The sequence below is a fragment of the Bipolaris sorokiniana genome (assembly GCF_000338995.1).
Source record: "Bipolaris sorokiniana ND90Pr unplaced genomic scaffold COCSAscaffold_3, whole genome shotgun sequence".
NCBI classification, from domain to species: Eukaryota; Fungi; Ascomycota; class Dothideomycetes; order Pleosporales; family Pleosporaceae; genus Bipolaris; species Bipolaris sorokiniana.
Genome location: NW_006911897.1, coordinates 822,702 through 841,527, shown reverse-complemented (window position 1 = coordinate 841,527; position 18,826 = coordinate 822,702). Strand labels below are relative to the sequence as shown.

General features: G+C 50.7%; 6 protein-coding genes across 6 annotated transcripts; 4 read left to right on the top strand and 2 right to left on the bottom strand.

The window, feature by feature from the left end:
• Positions 1-314: 314 nt before the first annotated feature.
• On the bottom strand, positions 315-2,285 carry COCSADRAFT_83773 (uncharacterized protein; the record flags this gene model as incomplete). Its single annotated transcript, XM_007698716.1, has 3 exons — positions 315-989; positions 1,043-2,032; positions 2,196-2,285. 3 exons carry the CDS (start codon positions 2,283-2,285, stop codon positions 315-317), a joined length of 1,755 nt encoding a protein of 584 aa, XP_007696906.1.
• A 562-nt stretch (positions 2,286-2,847) lies between these two features.
• On the bottom strand, positions 2,848-7,998 carry COCSADRAFT_82804 (uncharacterized protein; the record flags this gene model as incomplete). Its single annotated transcript, XM_007698715.1, has 4 exons — positions 2,848-3,742; positions 3,792-7,422; positions 7,474-7,522; positions 7,612-7,998. The coding sequence occupies 4 exons, from the start codon at positions 7,996-7,998 to the stop codon at positions 2,848-2,850; spliced, it is 4,962 nt and encodes a 1,653-aa protein (XP_007696905.1).
• A 1,021-nt stretch (positions 7,999-9,019) lies between these two features.
• On the top strand, positions 9,020-10,686 carry COCSADRAFT_285650 (uncharacterized protein). Its single transcript, XM_007698714.1, has one exon. The coding sequence runs from the start codon at positions 9,109-9,111 to the stop codon at positions 10,213-10,215; it is 1,107 nt and encodes a 368-aa protein (XP_007696904.1). The 5' UTR covers positions 9,020-9,108; the 3' UTR covers positions 10,216-10,686.
• A 1,075-nt stretch (positions 10,687-11,761) lies between these two features.
• COCSADRAFT_178896 (uncharacterized protein) lies at positions 11,762-15,063 on the top strand (the record flags this gene model as incomplete). Its single annotated transcript, XM_007698713.1, has 6 exons — positions 11,762-12,433; positions 12,488-13,066; positions 13,114-13,247; positions 13,293-13,507; positions 13,570-13,998; positions 14,671-15,063. The coding sequence occupies 6 exons, from the start codon at positions 11,762-11,764 to the stop codon at positions 15,036-15,038; spliced, it is 2,397 nt and encodes a 798-aa protein (XP_007696903.1). The 3' UTR covers positions 15,039-15,063.
• Positions 15,064-15,921: 858 nt separating this feature from the next.
• Positions 15,922-17,240, top strand: COCSADRAFT_351951 (uncharacterized protein). Its single transcript, XM_007698712.1, has one exon. It carries the CDS (start codon positions 15,974-15,976, stop codon positions 17,090-17,092), a length of 1,119 nt encoding a protein of 372 aa, XP_007696902.1. The 5' UTR covers positions 15,922-15,973; the 3' UTR covers positions 17,093-17,240.
• Positions 17,241-17,762: 522 nt separating this feature from the next.
• Positions 17,763-18,543, top strand: COCSADRAFT_157588 (uncharacterized protein; the record flags this gene model as incomplete). The annotated part of the gene is made up of 2 exons (XM_007698711.1): positions 17,763-18,478; positions 18,525-18,543. The coding sequence occupies 2 exons, from the start codon at positions 17,763-17,765 to the stop codon at positions 18,541-18,543; spliced, it is 735 nt and encodes a 244-aa protein (XP_007696901.1).
• Positions 18,544-18,826: the final 283 nt, after the last annotated feature.

Sequence of the window (18,826 nt, the reverse complement as noted above, 5' to 3'; positions counted from 1 at the left end):
GGCAGGCTAGGGAGATGGTTTCAGGGTTGAGGCAGTGTGCGTACAGATATACATACCCACGAGTTGATTGTAATGTCGACGTTGAGTTTAGAAGAAGAAGAAGAAGAAGAAGAAGAAGAGAGAGAGAAATGTCATTCAGGAACATACATGCATTCCAATATCTGTACAAAGACACCACTATACTACATAATGGCGTTTCCCAACCATCTCCTTCAATGAAATTTTCTCCCTTGTGTCTGTTATGTTGAGAACACAGGCGTCGAGTTCAGTCGTATCATACACTCACTCTCTGTCCCACGCAACCCCGCACTTCCTTACGACCTGTTTTCAAATCTTCGTCGACGCTCAATCTCATACTCCTCGGCCTTCCTCTTTCTCTTGGCCTCCTCGGCAGTCGTCTTCTTACCCCCGTAGCCCATCTTCCTCGTCCACGCCTCGGTGCTGTCGTTGAACCTACGCCACATGTAGCTGAGTCGGTAGTTCCTCCTGTAGTAATCAAGCTTCTCCATCATCGGCTTGCCCGCTGCACCCTCCTCGAAATCAACATCGCGGTCGGGACGGGTACGGTCCACCTTGGGCGCCTCAGCCTGGAGATGCGTAGGGATAGTCACGCCGGGCTTGATGTTGATGCCAGAGATTTGGCGACGGTTGGTGGGGGCTTTGCGTATGGGAGTGGGCGGCTGGTAGCGGATCCTGCCGTCAGGTCCCTTGATGTCGTTCAACTTCAGCTCGCCTTGTGCCACCTTGGTGTAGAGCTCGTTGCTCTTTTTACTTGGTAGGGTGCGGATACCAATCATGCGCCGGAAGCCGTTTTGGCGCAGCATCCAACCAGTGATACCACCCATGATACCAGACACAAGGAAGTAAAGTTGCAGAGCCGTGGCTTGGAAAGCAGTCACCAGACCGAGCACAATTGCGAGACCAGTAAACAGCTTTTGGCGTTGTGCAGCCTGGCCAACGTCGTTTTGTACACCGACCTCGCCCCCGTTCTGTTGGAAACAGGTTAGCTCTCCGTTCTTCGTGCCTATGGAAACAGACATACCTTGAAGACAGTGTACATGACGGCCGTTGTTGCGGCCGGCAAAAGAAAGTATGGGTCACGCGAAGTCAAATCGGTAAACCACAAGAAACCATCTTGTTCCATGCCAGGCACAGGCAGCTCACCCATGGCTCTCAGGAACCTGAAAGCCGAGAATCCAATCCAGGCTTGCATAAACATGAAACCTCCCATGGAAGCCATGCCTCCGACGTACGGTCTCATGATTTCGGCCTGTTGCATCCTGTACAGATCCGCCTGTTGCTTATCACCCCGCGCAATGGCAGCCTCCATCTTATCCTGTAGAGGCTTTGTCACAGGTGTTAGAGCGGCCATGGCTGCCATCTTGTCTGAGCTAAGAGCCTGGAAGAAAAAGGTTGCTCCACGCACTACTACACCAGCGATCAGAATGGATCCGGCCCAGCCCAAACCTGACTGGAGATAAATAGTCTCGATGCACTTTTCGAAAAGCGTAGTCATGCCCCAGCCGTAGTCTAAACCTAGTTCCTTCAGTTGTCCGGCATGGTCAATAAGGTGAGTGGGATCGATTTCGGCAGTGGGGAGTGTGTTTTTGATTGGATCGCTCTCAAGCACATTCTCAAGCGTCTTGGGCTCGCCAATAACAGAGGCATTCTCTGCAACCGTGTTTGCTGAGCTCGACACCCCATCCACGACAGCGGGTTTCTCAATTGTTGCAGGCGCAAGTTCGGGAGTGGCTGTGCTCACGGCAGGCTCTGCATGCTTTGCAAACTCGGACGTATGACGGTGGGAGAATTCGGCAACTGGGACTTGATTCGAGGGCAGAGCGGAACTGGCGTCGGCAGGCTTGGTGGAACTACCCCAGCTCCAAGGCGCGTACCATGAAGCATATCGGACAGACGAAGCGCTCAGCATGACATTATGAGTGCCGGCTGCGCCCTTCCTCCACTGTACAGATTGGAGCGGGCTTCGACATGATTGTGAAGCGAGCCCAGCTGTGCGGGGAAGCGATGAGAACTGCTACTACAGTCAGTATCTCAAAAAGAAAATCCCACCAAAGATGTAGCTCAAGTGGTGACAAAAGAGTAGTCGTGGGTACGAAGCCGTGTGGCTTCGCTAGGCAGGACACGGGCGGGCAGATGGCACGAAAGCGAGCAATTGGACCATTGGGTGTGCGCACCTTCCTTGTAGCTGTCGATCTAAGTATTGATGATTGTCGCGAGGCCAAGGGCGCAATTTGGGCAGGCCGCAGCCCTCTACTTGGCAGCATTGCAGTGTGTCGTCCGAGGTCAGGAATGATGCTGATGGCACCAGAACCGCCATCAGAAATGTCGTGCACGGGCCCATTGCCAGTAGTTTGGTTGCGCTGCCATGCAAACCTCCGAGATCCCCGCATCATCACTTCGCCTGCACCCACCCATCAACTTGCACCACATAGCACTCGGTTTTTAGCATGGTAATTATCAATTCTTCGTTATCGATGAAGAGGAAATGAAAACAACAGCGACTAGTCTACTACGCGCCTTTTATGGGTATGTTGGTCGCATGGCTCGGTCGTGACCCCCTCCAACACCTCATCTGCATGCAACAAGCACCACCAGCTGAACAGAATAGCAGTCCAAAAATCCCCCTACAATATCCCACGTATATCCATGAACAAATAAAGAAAATTTCGCTTATGCAAGGAATGCCATCGTGGGGAAGCATGCGAAAACAGTAACAAACCCTTAGTGTACAACGGCTAAGATAAGAAATGCCAAAACGCCGCCCTATTATGCGTGAAAGAAATTACGCCCTGCGCCAGGCGAAGCAATGTCGTAGTCAACGGAATACTAGTCCTCGTAGTTGTTGCCTTCAGTGACGGCCAAGGCTTCCTCGGCCTGGCCACCGCCCATCTCCATCGCTTCACCAAACATCTCGTGCCCACTGACCGAGCTCTTGAACGGATCTTGCATCGGACTAGTTGGGCCTGCCGGCCCTGAGCTCTCAAAAAGGCCTGGATCGATTGGTGCGATAGAAGAGCCTCCACCAAAGCTGAGAGGGGCTGTCGTAGCAAACGTCGGAGAATTGTTGTATGCCGACGTGGTAGCCGGATTAAAGTACTCACTGTCACCTTGGCTTTGGCGAGGTTCTCCAGGCGGCGTGTGCGATTGTTCGCCAGATCCTGGTGGTGGACTCGAGGGTTTCGTGACATCCCCTTCCTTGCGTTTGAACTGATGTGCCTTGGTCCTCAAGTGCTGTGGGAGATCCTCTGGGTTGGTTATCCCCAATTGGTTCATCAGCTTTTGCTGCTTTGTCGGCCGAGGCTTCCGTGTTGAGAGAGATACTTGCAGGATCGGTGGTGGCGTAGGTGCGACGGGTGCCCATCTGTGCAGCTCTTGGCGGAAGAAGTTGATCTCGTTCGCAAGGAGAATTTCGGCGCCCTCAAGTTTCCGTAGATAGAATCGCTGTGTAGTAAGCTCATCGGGGCTTGACATCATGGGATTGATGTACCGCGCCACGTAATCACGGAATTTGGTGCCATGCTCAATAAGCGACTCGAGTGTTTCCTCCTCTTCTGGTTGGAACGGTAGCCCTTGAAGCTCGTCCTGCCATAACTGCAAGTCTTCGAGTTTCGGTCGGGTTGCATCACGCGGAATCTTTACGCGGTAGTCACAGATTGGGCATGTGTACTTGTCGTCCTCCTTGACTTTTCCACGTGCAATTTTTAAGCACTTGCCATGGTACCTGTTCTTGTTAGCGAACACCCTCAAAGAGCATTACCTAGAAAACTCACCATTCGTGGCACAATTCGCATTCAATCATCATACCAGCTTCGGGTTTGCGGCAGATGCAAAAGACGTCACGGCTCGACCCGGAACCATCCACCTCTTCTCCATCTGCTGGGCTCTGTTCACGCGAAGCAGGTTCCACGGGCATGCGAGGCTGGTCAGAAAGGTCGAAACAAGCCCGATTGCGCTCATCTACTTGTTTCATATGCGCATGTAAAATGTGAAGCGGCGCATTGGCTTTGCCAAAAAGTTTTTTGCCTCGTCGCATCCAGTCTTCATGGCGCTTTTGTTCTTTCTCGAGATCGCTGGTCCCAGCTGGCTTGCAGTTTAGTGCGTTCAGCCCTTCCATGGCATTGCGAACTTCCATATATCGGGGTCGCTGGGTGAAGTCTGGGTTCTTACTTCGCTCATACAAAGACATGATGAGCTCCTGCGCGTCCCGCTGCTTTTTGAGAATTGCATCCATAGCCGCTCGTGTCTCTGGTGTCACTGGCAAATTGGTCGCTTGCTTGGAGAAAGCATCAAGTTGTTGATAGTGCACATGCTCCACTTCCATAAGCTCTTTCGCTTTCTTCTCCCAGAACTCGCCTTGCGTGCGTTTGTCTTGCAGAAACTGAAGGTCGGGATGGTGCTCAGGCATGCCGACTTCGATTCCGCTTTTGATGAGATCACTAACTTCTTGGAGAGTAGGTGCCGGCTTGACTCTGAAATCCTGTGCCTCTTGGAGCCATCTTAGTTGTTGTACAACCTTTTCGAGCGATTCAAGCTCAGGCAGGTCGACATTGAAGCCCTTGCCTTCTTCGAGAAGCTCGTCAAGTCGTGCGATGCTCTGCTCAGCAGGCCGATCGCGCAAGGCAGTTCGCGCTTTGTTCTGGTACTCCACGATGCTTTCTGCGCGTTCTCGGAGTGTGGTGATCTCTGGGCTGTCGAATCCTAGATCTTTTGCCTGATTAAGAAGTTTCTGAATGTTCTCAACATTGCGGTACTCGCGTTCCTTCTCATCCGCCTCTGCAATGGCCGACTTGCTGGGTCTTCCCCTACCGGGGCGTTCGGCTTTGCGGCGAGCCTGCAGCTTTCTAGTCGTGTACAGGACCGCTTCGTCAGCTACTTCTTGACACTTTTCGACAAAGTCTTTCAGGTCTTGAAGACCGTTCAGCTCCCAGTCAATCTTCTCTCCTTCGTGTAAAAGTGCACGCAGAGACTTTAGCTGCGGCCGTGGCCCCTCAGCAAGAAGGCTCTCCATCTTGGACTCCCAGATTTCGGGCGTGCTTGCCTTGTCCACGATCTTCTCAACCAGCGTCATCAGAGCATCCTCTTGCATGCGATATATAAGCATATGCTGGCCCTTGGCTCCGGAGTAACGATCGGCCTCTGGAAGATCTGAACAACACTCAAACCACCCAGCATGTTGTAGACACAAGACCTTCTTCGTGTTCCGGCAATAGAAGCGAGACAAGTAGCCGTAGCACTTGCAGAAGGCACATATTAGTTCATCCTCGTGCACGTCAGCATCATCGATGATGAAGTCAAGTTCACAAGGCGCATCCGCGTTACTGCTGCCATCAACTTTGCAAGTGTGCGCTTTAGCAGTTTTATGCTTTTCGAGAAATTCTCTCCGCAAGCGCGTTTCCCGATCGCGCATCCGCTGCATAGCAGGACCAAGCCACTTGGCCGTCTTGATGGTGGTATCCTTGCGCGAGGCCGCGGCTAGTAGTAACTCATCATGAGAGAAACACGGTTGACGTCGATAGTCCTGGAGACGCTGCACACCATGCTCCCCAAATGGCTCCCAATCGCTTGGCGCAAAATTCACCGCCTCGTTGAGGTTGAAGCCATGGTTAAAGCCAGCATGGTAAGCTTCGGGGAAGGTTATCACAAACTCGCCAGCACGTTGGTCAATTGCATAAACCTTAACTCCAGCTTTCAATAGTTGCTCAGGAGTGAGAAGCGTCACGAGTTGAAACAAGAGATCGGGCTGGCTTTCAAACAGCTCTGGTACTGCTTCACGCATAGCTTGCTCAAACTTGTCGGTATCCTCGGCTGGCACGCCGTACCAGGTCTTGGTAGCTCCAAAGTGTTGGTAGTTTGCAGAGTACGTATAGTGATCCTCGGCATGCCAACAGAAAGTTGAGAAAACCATTCCCACATACAACCAAGGCACTGTCATCCCTGAGATATCGGACTTGATATGGCGGAACAGCGAATCTGGCGCATACGGCAATACAGTCAAGTTCCACGGGTCCGTAGAATAGGGGTCTCGTGGATTCTTTTCAATGGTTGGAAATCCGCTGCCGTGAGTCGTAGAGTGAATGTCTGCTCCATATTCTACTTCAACAGTCTCTGTCACATTCGCAACTGAATGCCAGAATTCGCGTTCAACATCGTCTTCTGTGACCGGCTTTGGTGCGTTAGTGACTGGATCAAAGGGCATTTTGGTAGCAAAATGGCCCTGCTTGAACTGATGCGCTTTCTCCTGGAACTGCTTGAGCGAGTATATGCCCCCTTCTTCGAACCCAAACTCGCCTGTGCCTACCAGACAGCGTGGGCAGTGCCAGTCGTAGGCAGGAATGCATTTGATTGGTGGATCTAAGCAGTAGCCGTGATAGCCAGAGTCGCAACTGTCACATAGCAAGATGTTTGAGGGGTCATTATCGGTACCGCAATTTTCGCAGCGATCGCCGGGGCGCTCGTCGGCGGCACGCACACGAGGGAACGATCGGCCTGGCGTGGATTGGCGAGGCTGAGTCATGTGAGAGCCGGCCACAGTGGGGGCAGCGTCTTTCTTCAGTCGTTTACTGCGCCTGCCATTTGCCTCATCTGCATCGTCGTTTGCACTACTATCGGCATCTTGGGATAGGGTGCGCTTCAGCTGGTTGAATTGATGTCCATTGGACAATGGCGTCGAGCCGATACCTGATGGCCGGAAATCAGGGGTGTTGTCAGCTGACAACATTGGGCTGCCAGCGTTGCGCAACGGCGTAGAAGTGCGTGATTCCAGCACATCTCGATGCATACTGCTTGGTGCATTCACTGCAGCAAAGGAACTTGGAGTGGAGGGCTGCGTAGTTGGCTTAGGTGGTGGATGCGCGTTAACCGCTGTAAAGCCGCCGGAATTTACTGGTGTAAAGCCCGACTGCATGGCTGGCTTTGGGAGCTCGGGCGGCGGGGTTGGAGCTGATTCACTGCGCAGAGTCGCGTTGAGAGCTGCTGAAGCCTTCATGGCGGGCGATTCGGTGGCATTGGCTGCGGGCGTGCCCTGTAGCGATTTCTTCACAGGCGAGTGTGCTGGTGAGGGTGTAAACGGTCCGCCGTGCTCGTATTCCAGCATCTGCTGCACACCAGGTTTCACCAACCGTAGGTACTCTTCATACGGGTGCAGCCATTTTTGGTACGAGTTTTTGAGGGATGTAGACAGCGAAGACATTATCTTGCCGCTGTAGCCGAGGTCGCGTCCTATTTCAGCCCATTTCTTCTGCTTGCAGACACGTTCAAAGCCACCCCTCTTCTCGACGGCCTTTTTGAGTTTGTAAAGGTCCAATGGCCGTTTGTCCACGCTTGGGAAGCGTGTGAGACTATGACCATGTTGCTTGTGAAATTTGGCGAGCTGATCCAGATAGTTCAGATTGGCACGTGTACCTAGCCCTGATCAGACTCGGGTTAATAAGGCAAAGTTTGACTGGTACATACCCCCCTCGACGGAATTCAGTTCCTGGCGTCGCGTACGAAAATGAAAGCGCTGTTCCGCATCAGATTAGCTCAAAGTAACTCATTGTAATAGCAGTAGAGATGGGCACAGGCGCAGTCAGGTATGGCGCGTGCACTCACCTCTGTATCAATGGCAAAACCTGGGTTCCAGCTGTCCGGCGGAACAATTTTGACAATGCCGTACTTCTGTGCCTCTTCGCGGATGCTCTGGATGTACTTGACGGGGTCCTTGAACTGCTCAGTGGTCGGTCGATAGGTAGGAGCTTCGCGCAGGCCGAAGAGACGGTTCTGTTTGGGCGGCAGGTTGTTTGGCGCTCCATGCCCTCTGCGTTCCACCGTGGCGAGATCGAGTGGTGCTGCCTTGCGCGCGCTCAAAGGGATGGTGCCTGCCCCATTCGGTTGCGCGCCGTTCGTGGCAGGTGTCGCGCCGCCGCTCGTTTTTGACTTTGATGCTCCAGGGGCTCCGTCTGACGCTCCATTGTCCGTGGCGACCCGAAAGGTAGTCATTGTAGCGCCCGTGGGAGGCCCGGCCTGGGGTATAAAGTCGACCATGGCCCTTTCCCTACTCGTTGCACCTGACAGGACAAGTGGTAGGGATTATCTGCGGCCTCGCGACGGTGAACGGGGTATTTCTGGGTAAGGCGATGGCAGTCGGGATTGAGTTTGTCGGTGGTGGTGGGCGCTATCGAGGGGATATATCTGCAGTCATGGAGGCTCTGGAGCGGCAAGCGACCGCTTTTGACCCAAGTCGGGCCGTGAAATTCACTGATATTATGTAGAATGACACGCCCGGAAGATGGCAGGCCTGGGTATTGACGACGAACGTGGGTGTAGACAGCTACGTATGTGTGGCGCGGTCTCGTGGGGAGCGGCGAGGTATGAGGAGGATGGATGGGGCCGCTGAAAGGTGCGAGAGGTTCCCTACTCTGCCTCGCTAGCGGCGGATGCACTATCACACCCAAGGTACCGAACTCAAATCCATCGACGCTTATTCCGGCGGTGCGCAATCATCGGTCGCGTGTGCGAAATCCCAATGGTGCCTGCGCCGTGCTGCCCCGTGTTTCTGGGGCTAGCTCATCCATGGCGCTGGTGGCCATTTGAGCGATATCAAAAGGCCGCCGTCACTGTAGTCATGGTGGATGGTATCAGACCTCCTACACGCCCCCATCTGGCCACGGCATGACAGCTCCTACACCCTATGCTCGCGCACACACACCCCTGTCTGGACGCCCGTTCAATGGCTGGGCAGATACATTGTATAACCTGTCCCAGCCGGCACGTGCAAAGTGCTGGCTGCATCGCTGCCCATTTTAAGACTGCCGAACCAGACTGCGAGAATCATCAGTTCATGCTGATTCAACTCATTAGCCATATCGGACACAAAACTGGCTGTCATCAAGGATCTCGTTTCTGCAACAGACAGTCGAGGGATCCATGGGCACACTACAGGTAAGAAGACCGAGCGCAAGGTTGTCGCATCGGGAACCACCCTGGCCCCACCAATCACAGCGCTGCCCATCTGCACCATCCCGTCAGCCCTAACTGGCCGTTGCCGCTTCTAGATGCCATCGACAACAACACTCTGCCTCGACCTCACGTCCTTTACCAGGCCGTCCAATGGCCAGTACTATCAAAATAGAGAGTCGACCTATTCCGGCTTTCTACTGCTGCTATCTGCTTCGCTCCAAGAACCGCAAGGCCTTTTACATTGGCAGTACGCCTAATCCGGCACGTCGCCTGGGCCAGCACAATGGATCTACCAAGGGCGGCGCAAAGCGAACCTCAATGCAAGGGAAGCGGCCATGGGAAATGACTTGCATCGTCACAGGATTCCCCTCTAATTCGGCCGCCCTGCAGTTCGAGTGGGCGTGGCAAAACACGCACGCGACTCGCCACATCGAGCGAGATGTACGCGACGCAAGACGAGACGAATTGTACAAGGGCAAAAAGAATGCGTCACCCGCAAAGAGACCCCGGCCACCAATGTCGCTCGAGGCACGATTGAAAAATCTGCACCATCTGTTGGGAGTTGGGAGTTTCAGCCGATGGCCCCTACACATTCGCTTCTTTGCCCCCGACGTCTTCGCGCAGTGGGAAAGACACATTTCCAAGATGAAGACAAAGCTGCCAACTTACATTACGGTTAGACTAACACCAGCCGAGCTTCCAAAGCTCGCGTCAGATGTACAAAATGAAATGCGCACACATTTCATACCCGACGTCATACGAGCAATTCCAGTTGCATACGAAGACTGCAAGTCGTATGTAGAAAAATCAAGGAGCATACTTGCAGACAGTCAAAAGAGAGCTTGCGCTGTTTGCAAGACGAACGCAAATCCAGAAGAGTCTCTGGTGCTGATCTGCCCTATGGAGGCCTGCCGTTCCGTGTCACATGTAGCCTGTCTATCGCAAAATTTCCTTGCAGAAGAAGGTAACAAAGACGCATTCATTCCGATTGAAGGAACATGCCCAAGCTGCCATGCCCTTCTCAGATGGTCTGACATGATGAAAGAATTGAGCCTAAGGGTACATGGCCAGGACGAGATCAAAGCCATGTTCAAGACAAAGCGGACAAAGAAAGCAGAGAGTAGCGCCGTAGAAGGGGTCGACGAATTTCCTGACATTGACGACCTGGATGTTGAGTTGGGCGAAGATCTAGATGAGACGTGGGTCGATAACGTGAATGAGGATGACGACAAGATGCTAGCGTCAAATAATGGATGAACACGTTTACCATTCTTCGACTGTTCGTAGCGGCAACTGTCCTTTCGCAACTCGCTCGATGCACCTATCGGCCTGCTCTCTGACCTTTGCCGCCACCTCTTCGAGACTGGTACCCGCGTAGATGCGCACAAAGTCCTCGCCCTCCTTCTTCTGCATCAACGTCTCGAACAGCTCTCGCACGCGGTCCTGCATGTCTTTCTTTTCGTACTTTTCCGTGCCAAAACCGCCTCGCTTCGCCGCATCATCGGCAGAAATATCGAGGAAAAGACACAGGTCTGGTCGTGGGAGTCCAACATCAGGTTTCCGACACCACTCGAGGCTCATGTTGGGGTTCTGCTTGGCGGCTGAATACACGCAGCCGCTGTAGTAATAGCGGTCAATGATGACCGTAGTACCAGCAGCAAGGTCTGCTCGAATAGATGGACTAAAATTGTAATTAGTGTCCCAATGGCTCATTCGGAAGATGCTGGTGGCCTACGCTGCTTCCCATCGATTGGCAGAGAATAGGAGATGAATCACATGATCCTCCTGGTCGCTTTGCCCACTCAGATAGCTATTAATCATCTGTCCGATTGGTGTCGTTCGATCTGAATACACCATCAGTCTTGTTCCGCTGACCCCATTGATCTCCCTGTAGCTACTTCTTCTTCGCAATTATTTGCTAACAAAACTCCCCATGAGAACATACACATACCAGGAAACCGCATATGCCGCACCTTGACGCCATCGTTTTGCAAATCCGCAACAAGCTTCTCACACTGCGTGGATTTCCCTGCGCGATCCAAGCCCTCAAAAACTATCAGTTTGCCGCGCGCCATGGTCGGATTGGGGGATTGGGTTGGCGTCGTGGAGGGGTTGATGCGCGGTCGAAGCGGAGCGTTGGTGGGGCGGAAGCATGCATCGCGTCGCGAAGGCGCTAGTGACGGAGTGTGCCTTTCGTCCTGTCATAATGTTTGCGAAAGCATCATCAGTCACTGACACTCGGCTGTTGGTCTACTTTGCTCATATTTTGCATTAAATTCCTGCGTCGATCTATGCCTCCTCACTGTGATCCAAGGCCATCAAAATCAGCTACGAAGGTCCGTATGACCGGATAAGAACAGAAGATGAGCGGCGCAAACGTGGTAACACAGAAGCGAGCTGTCTTTATCAATTGGCCACTAGGATCCTGTAACCGATTCTGACATGCATATCTATTGGGTGTCGCTAAAATTATGAAGGATCACAGCAGCAACAAGTGATGCTGAAGCGGGGTCTTCAGCTGGCCGCGATCGGAAAAGTAACAATCTGCAGAAAGAAACATACTAGTCTATCCAGACTATTTGCTCAAGTCATGGACACAATCTATGCTAAGATGTCGACGTGTCATTCCAACCGCCCTATGAGAATGCTTCGGTGTCAAATGCCACAACACAAGGCTAACTGACTGCCATAGCCTCACCGGCCCCCTACGCTTCCCTGCTTGTTTCAGCCTTGCGTAGGAAGGTTAGATAGGCTTCCCCCCAGCTTGCCTGTAAATAAAACAATCAACTTGCTCCTTGTAAATATGACAGACCCTTTCTCAGTCACCGGTACTGCAGTCGGCATAGTTTCGCTTGGTCTGCAGACTTTCCAGATTCTTTACAAGTACTGTTCCGATTTTAAAAGCTTCCCTCGCGATGTTGAAGCCATCCAAAGGCAAATCAGAGGCCTTGAAGGTATCCTAGAAGGGCTCTGCGAGGTCAAAGAACAACTAGAAATCGATAATCATACGCCGTCTTCGCAATTACATATGGCTTTGAAGGAGTGTGAAGAAACGTTGTATGAGCTCAAGAGGATGGTAGAGAAACGGAACCCCATTTCACAGTCAGATGGTATTCAAACTCAACTTCGAGCCGTGAAGGAGAGGATGCTCTGGCCGTATAGGAAGGAAGATCTCAAAGAGGTGCGGTCGTCGCTTGCAAAGTTCCAGGCGAATCTAGCTTTGGCTCTACAGTGTGCCGGCCTTGACGGCGCGTTACGTCGGTTGAGAGAGGTGCATACTGAGCTCATTGTTCAACAAAAACAGGCGATTAGGGTGGAACAGACCCTCAATGAAAATACGGAAGTGCTGCAAATGATTCGTCGAGATGTTGCTTCGCAAAGCCCTGGTCTGTTGAAGATATATGATGAAATTATGAGTCTTCGAGCTCAGCTTTCAGAAAATATTGTATCTGTGGAGATTGGTAAACACCCGTTGGTGAGAAATTCAAGATCCAGCCATTAGAATATACAGATGCTAATGCTGAAATAGGCGGATAGCGACTTGTCTTCTCGGAAGTTGACCCTCACATCACCGTCAACAGCATATGCTTTCTCACATAAAGGAGATCATGAGTGCACGTCCCAGCTTTCAAAACAGAGCTGTTTCGCCCAAATTGAAAAGTCTAATTCATGCCACTGTCGCTCGAAACGGAAGCGGAAAGTTGAGTCCAGAAGATGGTATAAGATCCTGACAGATGAAGCCTATGATCACCATAAAGACTGCCCTCGATCCACATACGGTGACTACACTAAATCCGTTGCTATTCAGCTTTCCATATACAACAGTTTGCTAAAGTTCTGTGTGCAGATAGGTTGGCAGTGTTCGAGAAAAGGGGGCTGGAATTCGCCAGCACCCGTGCTAAGACATCGGGCTGTGGCTCCGCAAGACTCACCGGTGTTCAGAATCTTAAATTCTGCAATCGAGAAAATTGATTATCGAGATTCATACGAGCAAGGATGTAGCCAGATGGCAATCATTTTCCCAACCATTGCACCTAAACTCCAACAGGAGTTTCGAAAGGGTGCTTGTCCTACTAATCTTGATACGAGAGGAAATGGAATTTTATATGTATGTGTTTATGTCGTTTTTATTTCCCACAAACTAATGAAAAACAGGCTGTCCTTCACCTTATAGCTCTCGCAATAGATTTGATGGACTCTAGAGAGAAATTCATGAGCGCTGTGTCTAAGGTCATTGATGTGTGTTTCGACGCGGGTGTACCTTTCGACGATCAAGATGCCGAGGGACGGTAAATTCTCCAATGCTCATTGCTTAAACTTACTAACTGAGACAGCAATCCGGTCGAATATTGGCTGTTAAGACCATTGGCGTACCCTCACCATACACATGAATGGAAGTTGCGCTATGGTCATGTTTTGTTTTGTGTTGCAAAGAGGACAGAAAGCTGGTCTTTCGCACTATTTACACCATATCCACTGAACTCTTTTTCATATCAGATAGTCTTTGACAACATCTCAGCTCTTTTGCAATTAGAGTCGTTTTCCAACAGTAAGTTAACAGCTAGCAACTCCAGATCCCGTCTCTGCATCCTGTCTCACTATTTCTTTTAGCATTTACTGAAGATGACTCCCGACGTGAAGTCATATTTCGAAGGTCAGAACTCGACTTCGCCACTCGCCTGATAGCTCCAGGTGTTGACACTTGGGCATCTTTGTTCGCAAAATACGATTCTGTGTCTGCGCTAGCATCATGGCCTGGAGGCCTGACCATGATGTTATCTAATCCCAACGTAAGTTTATCACAGGATCTTCTAGAAATGCTATTGGAAGCAGCTATCACAATGAGGAATATCAAGTCCATCGAGGTCTTGTTGAACTACGAAGTCCCCATAACACGGAAAACCTGGGACGACATAACACGTCGTTTTTTCGAATTTGAGAGTCATGACAAACAGACCAATTTTTCGTTGACCAAGATTTACCATCACATTGCGAGTCATCTCTACGAAGACCACAACGCTGGTTCAGATGATCAAATCAGTACCAGGAGTTTTGAAAGTGTCAATATAACTGATAAGACCTCGTCACTATATCACAACATATGTTTGACACTCTTATCGGCGGAATCCGCTTGGCAAGCAGGTCACCGAGGTGTAGAATCCATCGCCCTTAGCAATTTATGGTTTCCCCGAGAAACTCGAATTAGTACCTCCCTTTGGGTTCAAGCACTTTCATGGATATCATGTAGAAGAGCACGTTCCGAATTTATTGCGATTTTCAGGTGGCTCATGAGACATGGTGCTGACCCTTTTTGGGTCCATCCAATTCATCTCACGACGCCGGCTCACCTACTTGCTCGACACAGTCTTGCTGGCGGGATTTTGAACTCTGAGTATAGGGAAGATATCTCGGTGCTTCTATCATCAGAGGTTAGTGACAATTGTCAGTGTTACTGCTCCGAAGATGGTTGTACCGTGATCGGGTGTGCGATTGGAAAGCAGTGCGGAAAGTACTGGCGTCACTTTCCAATAACTTATCGGCGAAATCATCAGGCATACCTTTTCAGTCTTGTCAATAACAACCACAAAAACTCATGGATGGCTTCTGCTATACTTCGAGTCTTGACATTTGAAACCCTATCCCTCACACACACTTGTTGTTATCGAATGCACGATGAACTATTGAGGCAATTCACACGCCCGACGCCTGAAGAAGCGGAGGAAATTCATGATCTCGAGCGCGACGACATCGAGGTTCTTGAGAGGGTTGTCGCGGAGTTGGAGGGAAAATGGACCAGATACAAGAAGCCTTTTGTCACTTTCATGAATCGAGTGTGGAGGCCTCGAATGCGAAAGATTCGCCGGGATCCAGAGGTCGATAAGGCCACCTACGAAGCTAAATTAGTTCGGATGGGAGTCAAATTGAAAGAGCCGGATGAGAAAACGGATTCGGCAATTGATTCTGATGGAGAAAGTGATGCAAGTTGGCCGGACGACTATGAAGATGCTGATAGTGATGGATGGTATACAACCGACGAGGATACAGATGAAATAGAAAATCATAGAGTAGGGAGTAGCTAGAGGTTGAGCTGTTTGGAAAGGTGGTCACAGATTCTTGAGGTGGTGACAGGTGGTTATCATCTTGTGGACTTTCTTTGAATATAAGATCCAGCCGACAGTCTTTTCCCATGTATACGATACCGATGGCCATGAGTCTCACGGGTATTCATATGCGATCTGGAATTCTATCAATTCAGTATGATCTATCACGTGTTATTCCGCGCTCCCTTCCAGCGAGTGGATTGCATACTGTGGAATTCTAATAACCCTGATGCCCATCTACATTCCACGGGACATCCTGAGCCTTACTTCTTTTCCACTTTCGGTCGTACTCATGGAATAATATAAATAATCAGAATTGGCAAAGTGAAAGAAGCGAAAAAAATGGCTCTGGATTATCCCAAAGCCAAAAGCGCGTCGCGCTCCATCACATTCTGAATAAGCCAGAAGCCACGATTTTCAGAGCATGTGTAAGGCGTTGGATAGCCAAAAAGAAACGACCCGACCACAACGCCTATAGTCGGGCATCTTCCAGCCTCCCTCTTACGTATTATTTGGCAAAACCCACTGATTGAGGATTTATCGCGCGATTCCAGAAAATTTATTAAGGCGTTATTGGCTACCCACAATCCTATGAATCTATGTCTTCAGCGGAACCAAGCCCCGGTCAGCGTTGCATGAACAGATTGCTTCTGCGTTGACACGTATGCCACCGATCGATATGCTGTGCAACACCAACTCAGGCGTTCAAGCTACATGTTACACGATTTTGCTAAGATGGTGTATGCACGCAACGAGTGACTCGATCGGTATCATGTGGCTTGGCGAGGGGAAGTCGCAAGGCTGAGCCGAAGTTGCTGCTGCCTAGTCATTGCATTGTTGCTCTATTTCCTCCAAAAAGAACAAAATTTTGACCACTCGGAGCTCTTTATTTTATTTGCATTAGGCACCCCAAGATGACTGAAGATGTGACTAAAATGCTTATTGCAGGAATCGATGCGCTTGACTTAAAACAGTCGACCGAGGAGACATGCGTTGTTAGGAATAGCGCAAACAAGCCGTTGAGCGGTAGTGTTTCGCAGAGACCAATTGCGAAGTTTACTCGCCGTATTAGAATTCAGCACGTAGATCAGTCATGTGGCAGTTCAGTGGATCAAACACAATCCTTGGGTGCAAAGGACGAAGAGACTACTGTTGGAGACATCTCTCGGCTGCGCAAAGATTCACATTTCGAGATTACCAACAACATATCGACCACCAGGCCCCCGGTAGTGCACTCGGCGCAATCAAAACTACAACTTTTATTGCTCGAAAACGAGAAATTAAAAAAAGAAGCAGATGACTCGGAGGCAAAGTGGAACGAAGAGATATCAAAAAGACTCGAAGCAGAAAGCGACCTTAAGGAAAAAGAAGACGAACTACTCGCATGCCGCAAAGAACTAGAATCCCTAAAACACCAAACCCAACAACTACGATCCCGCACCACCACCGAGCAAATATCCTTATCCGAAACCAACTTCCCCACCCTCACCGACATCTCCTTCTCAAAAGCCTACCGCGAAACCGACTACTCCACCCGCGTAACCCTCAATCTCACCTTATCCAAAATCTACACTTTCCCCGCAAAAGAATGGGACAAAACAGGTCAACCCTACGAAAGCCCCGACGACGGCGCCATAGCCATCACACGTCTCTTCGGCAATCTCTACGCCTCAAAATGCGGTCCAAACCCTGATCTCTGCACCGACTTCATCGACAAAGACATCTGGACGCGCGAAGCCATACTATTTTCTAAGATGCTGGGCTTACCGCTGGAGCACCGGTGGGCGATGCATGCAGAGATGCAATTGATTACCTTTTGGCTGACGCGGTATCTGGGGTCTGCAGGGTTTGAGATGCGGGATTTTGATAATCCGGGGGCGTATAAGGCGTGTCCGGAGGTTGAAGGGGGGGTGATAAGGATTTTTATTAGTCAGAGGGTTTGTGGGTCCTGTTTGGGGGTCGTGGAGAGGGTGAATTGGGTTGTGGGGAAGTATGGAGTCGAGTTTGAGGTGGTGGATAGGAGGGTGGGGTAGAGGTTTGTTGAGTCTCTAATCTGTGTGAGGATATGGAGTATGAATTGGTAGGCAATAATTGGGTGTATTGGGATAGGTTTTCATTCTTTTGTCCTGATCCTCCTGCACGTGTTATCGACTAAATGCGATGCGAACACGTGACGCATGGTCGGGGGGGGGGGGGGGTGAGGTCATGCAGTACATTCAAAACAGAAGATAATAACAACTTACATATATTCAACCGCTTCGGTTTCAGGAATATGTAAGCGGTATCTCCGGTATTTGCTCGAACAAAAGTTGCAGGTTGCAGGGCGTAGTAATATCTGGCCAATCAGTACTCGTCATGGCGTAGCTCGGCCGAGTCTCCCCCTCCTTGTAGTGTGATTGTCAGCTACAACATGTCAGACGGAGAGGTCAAACCGATCCTACACAATACCAAACTTGATTGCCTGGATGACTCTAGATATAAAGCGAAGAAATGACCGGACAGGTCAAGCTGAAAGTCACAAAGACCTATCCATCGTTCTTCCAGGCCGATTGATCGAATCAGAGCCAGCGGAGCCCACAGTAGAAACTACTTACCGGATACGGCGATCACCGAGACCCGAGGATATCTAAAGAGTCGAAATCTCCAAAGATTATTATACCCCTCTCTTGCACAAACACCATCTGATTTATGTCAAATTCCAAAATGTCTTCCCCAAAGCTCGTCGTCCACCATCTCCAGGTTGGCCAAGGCGAGCGCATCCCATGGCTTCTCGAAGAGCTCAACATTCCCTATGAATTGAAGCTCTACCAACGATCGCCTCTACTCTCTCCGCCTGAACTCAAAGCCGTGTACCCTCTCGGCTCTTCTCCTGTATTCGAGGACGTCACGGACCCCTCCAATCCCATCAAGATTGCCGAATCAGGTGCCATCAGCGAATACATCATCCAAAAGTACGCCAATGGCCGGCTGGCACTGGAACCACAGCACAAGAACTTTGCAGATTACTTGTACTGGTTTCATTTTGCGAATGGAACTTTACACCCCACCCTATTTAGGAGGACTTCGGCTCGGGCAATGGTCGGCGAGCAGGATCCCAGGTACATTGGTGTCGCTGATCGCGCCGCGAATGCATTGAAACATGTCAACGACCGTCTACTGAACAACACCTGGCTCGCGGGCGATGAGTTTACTGCCGCAGACATCATGAATGCGTGGTCCTTTACGACGATGCGCAAGTTTGAACCTATAGATCTAAGCGACTATCAGGGTATTCTGGCGTGGCTCAAGCGCGTTGGCGAGCGTGAGGCATATAGACGCGCCATGGCCAAGTCCGACCCGGATCTGAACCTTGAGGAGGGTCTCAGTGCCAAAGGGCCACCGCTTATGGAGGCATGGGCTAAGGCTATGGGAATGAAGCCGTGAGTGCGGTGCACAGCCTCAAAGATATGCGGCTGATGGCTTTAGGGGACGACAGAAGCTTTGAGCAGGAAGTAGGATAGACTTGCATATATTCTCTCTGCCCAGGAATCTCACAAGATATATCAACGCTCAATTGCAGTATTATGGTTTGTGCAGTATCGGTGGTGCACGTGAGCTTGGAACATGGCATCAAGCTAAGGGCCGTCGGAATCCGCCGGTAACGTAGGATCCTCCCGGGTCCACTTCGAAGCGAGCATTCAGGTACAACACGCCATGTCTTTGACCTCATCACAACCACCTGATCCATCACACCACTCATCCTGATGCAGGTACGCATCGCATTGTGA

What these genes read in the sequence shown, in the direction of transcription:
- COCSADRAFT_351951 (XM_007698712.1), top strand. Translation starts at nt 15,974, where the DNA reads ATGACTGAAGATGTGACTAAAATGCTTATTGCAGGAATCGATGCGCTT.
- COCSADRAFT_285650 (XM_007698714.1), top strand. Translation starts at nt 9,109, where the DNA reads ATGGCCAGTACTATCAAAATAGAGAGTCGACCTATTCCGGCTTTCTAC.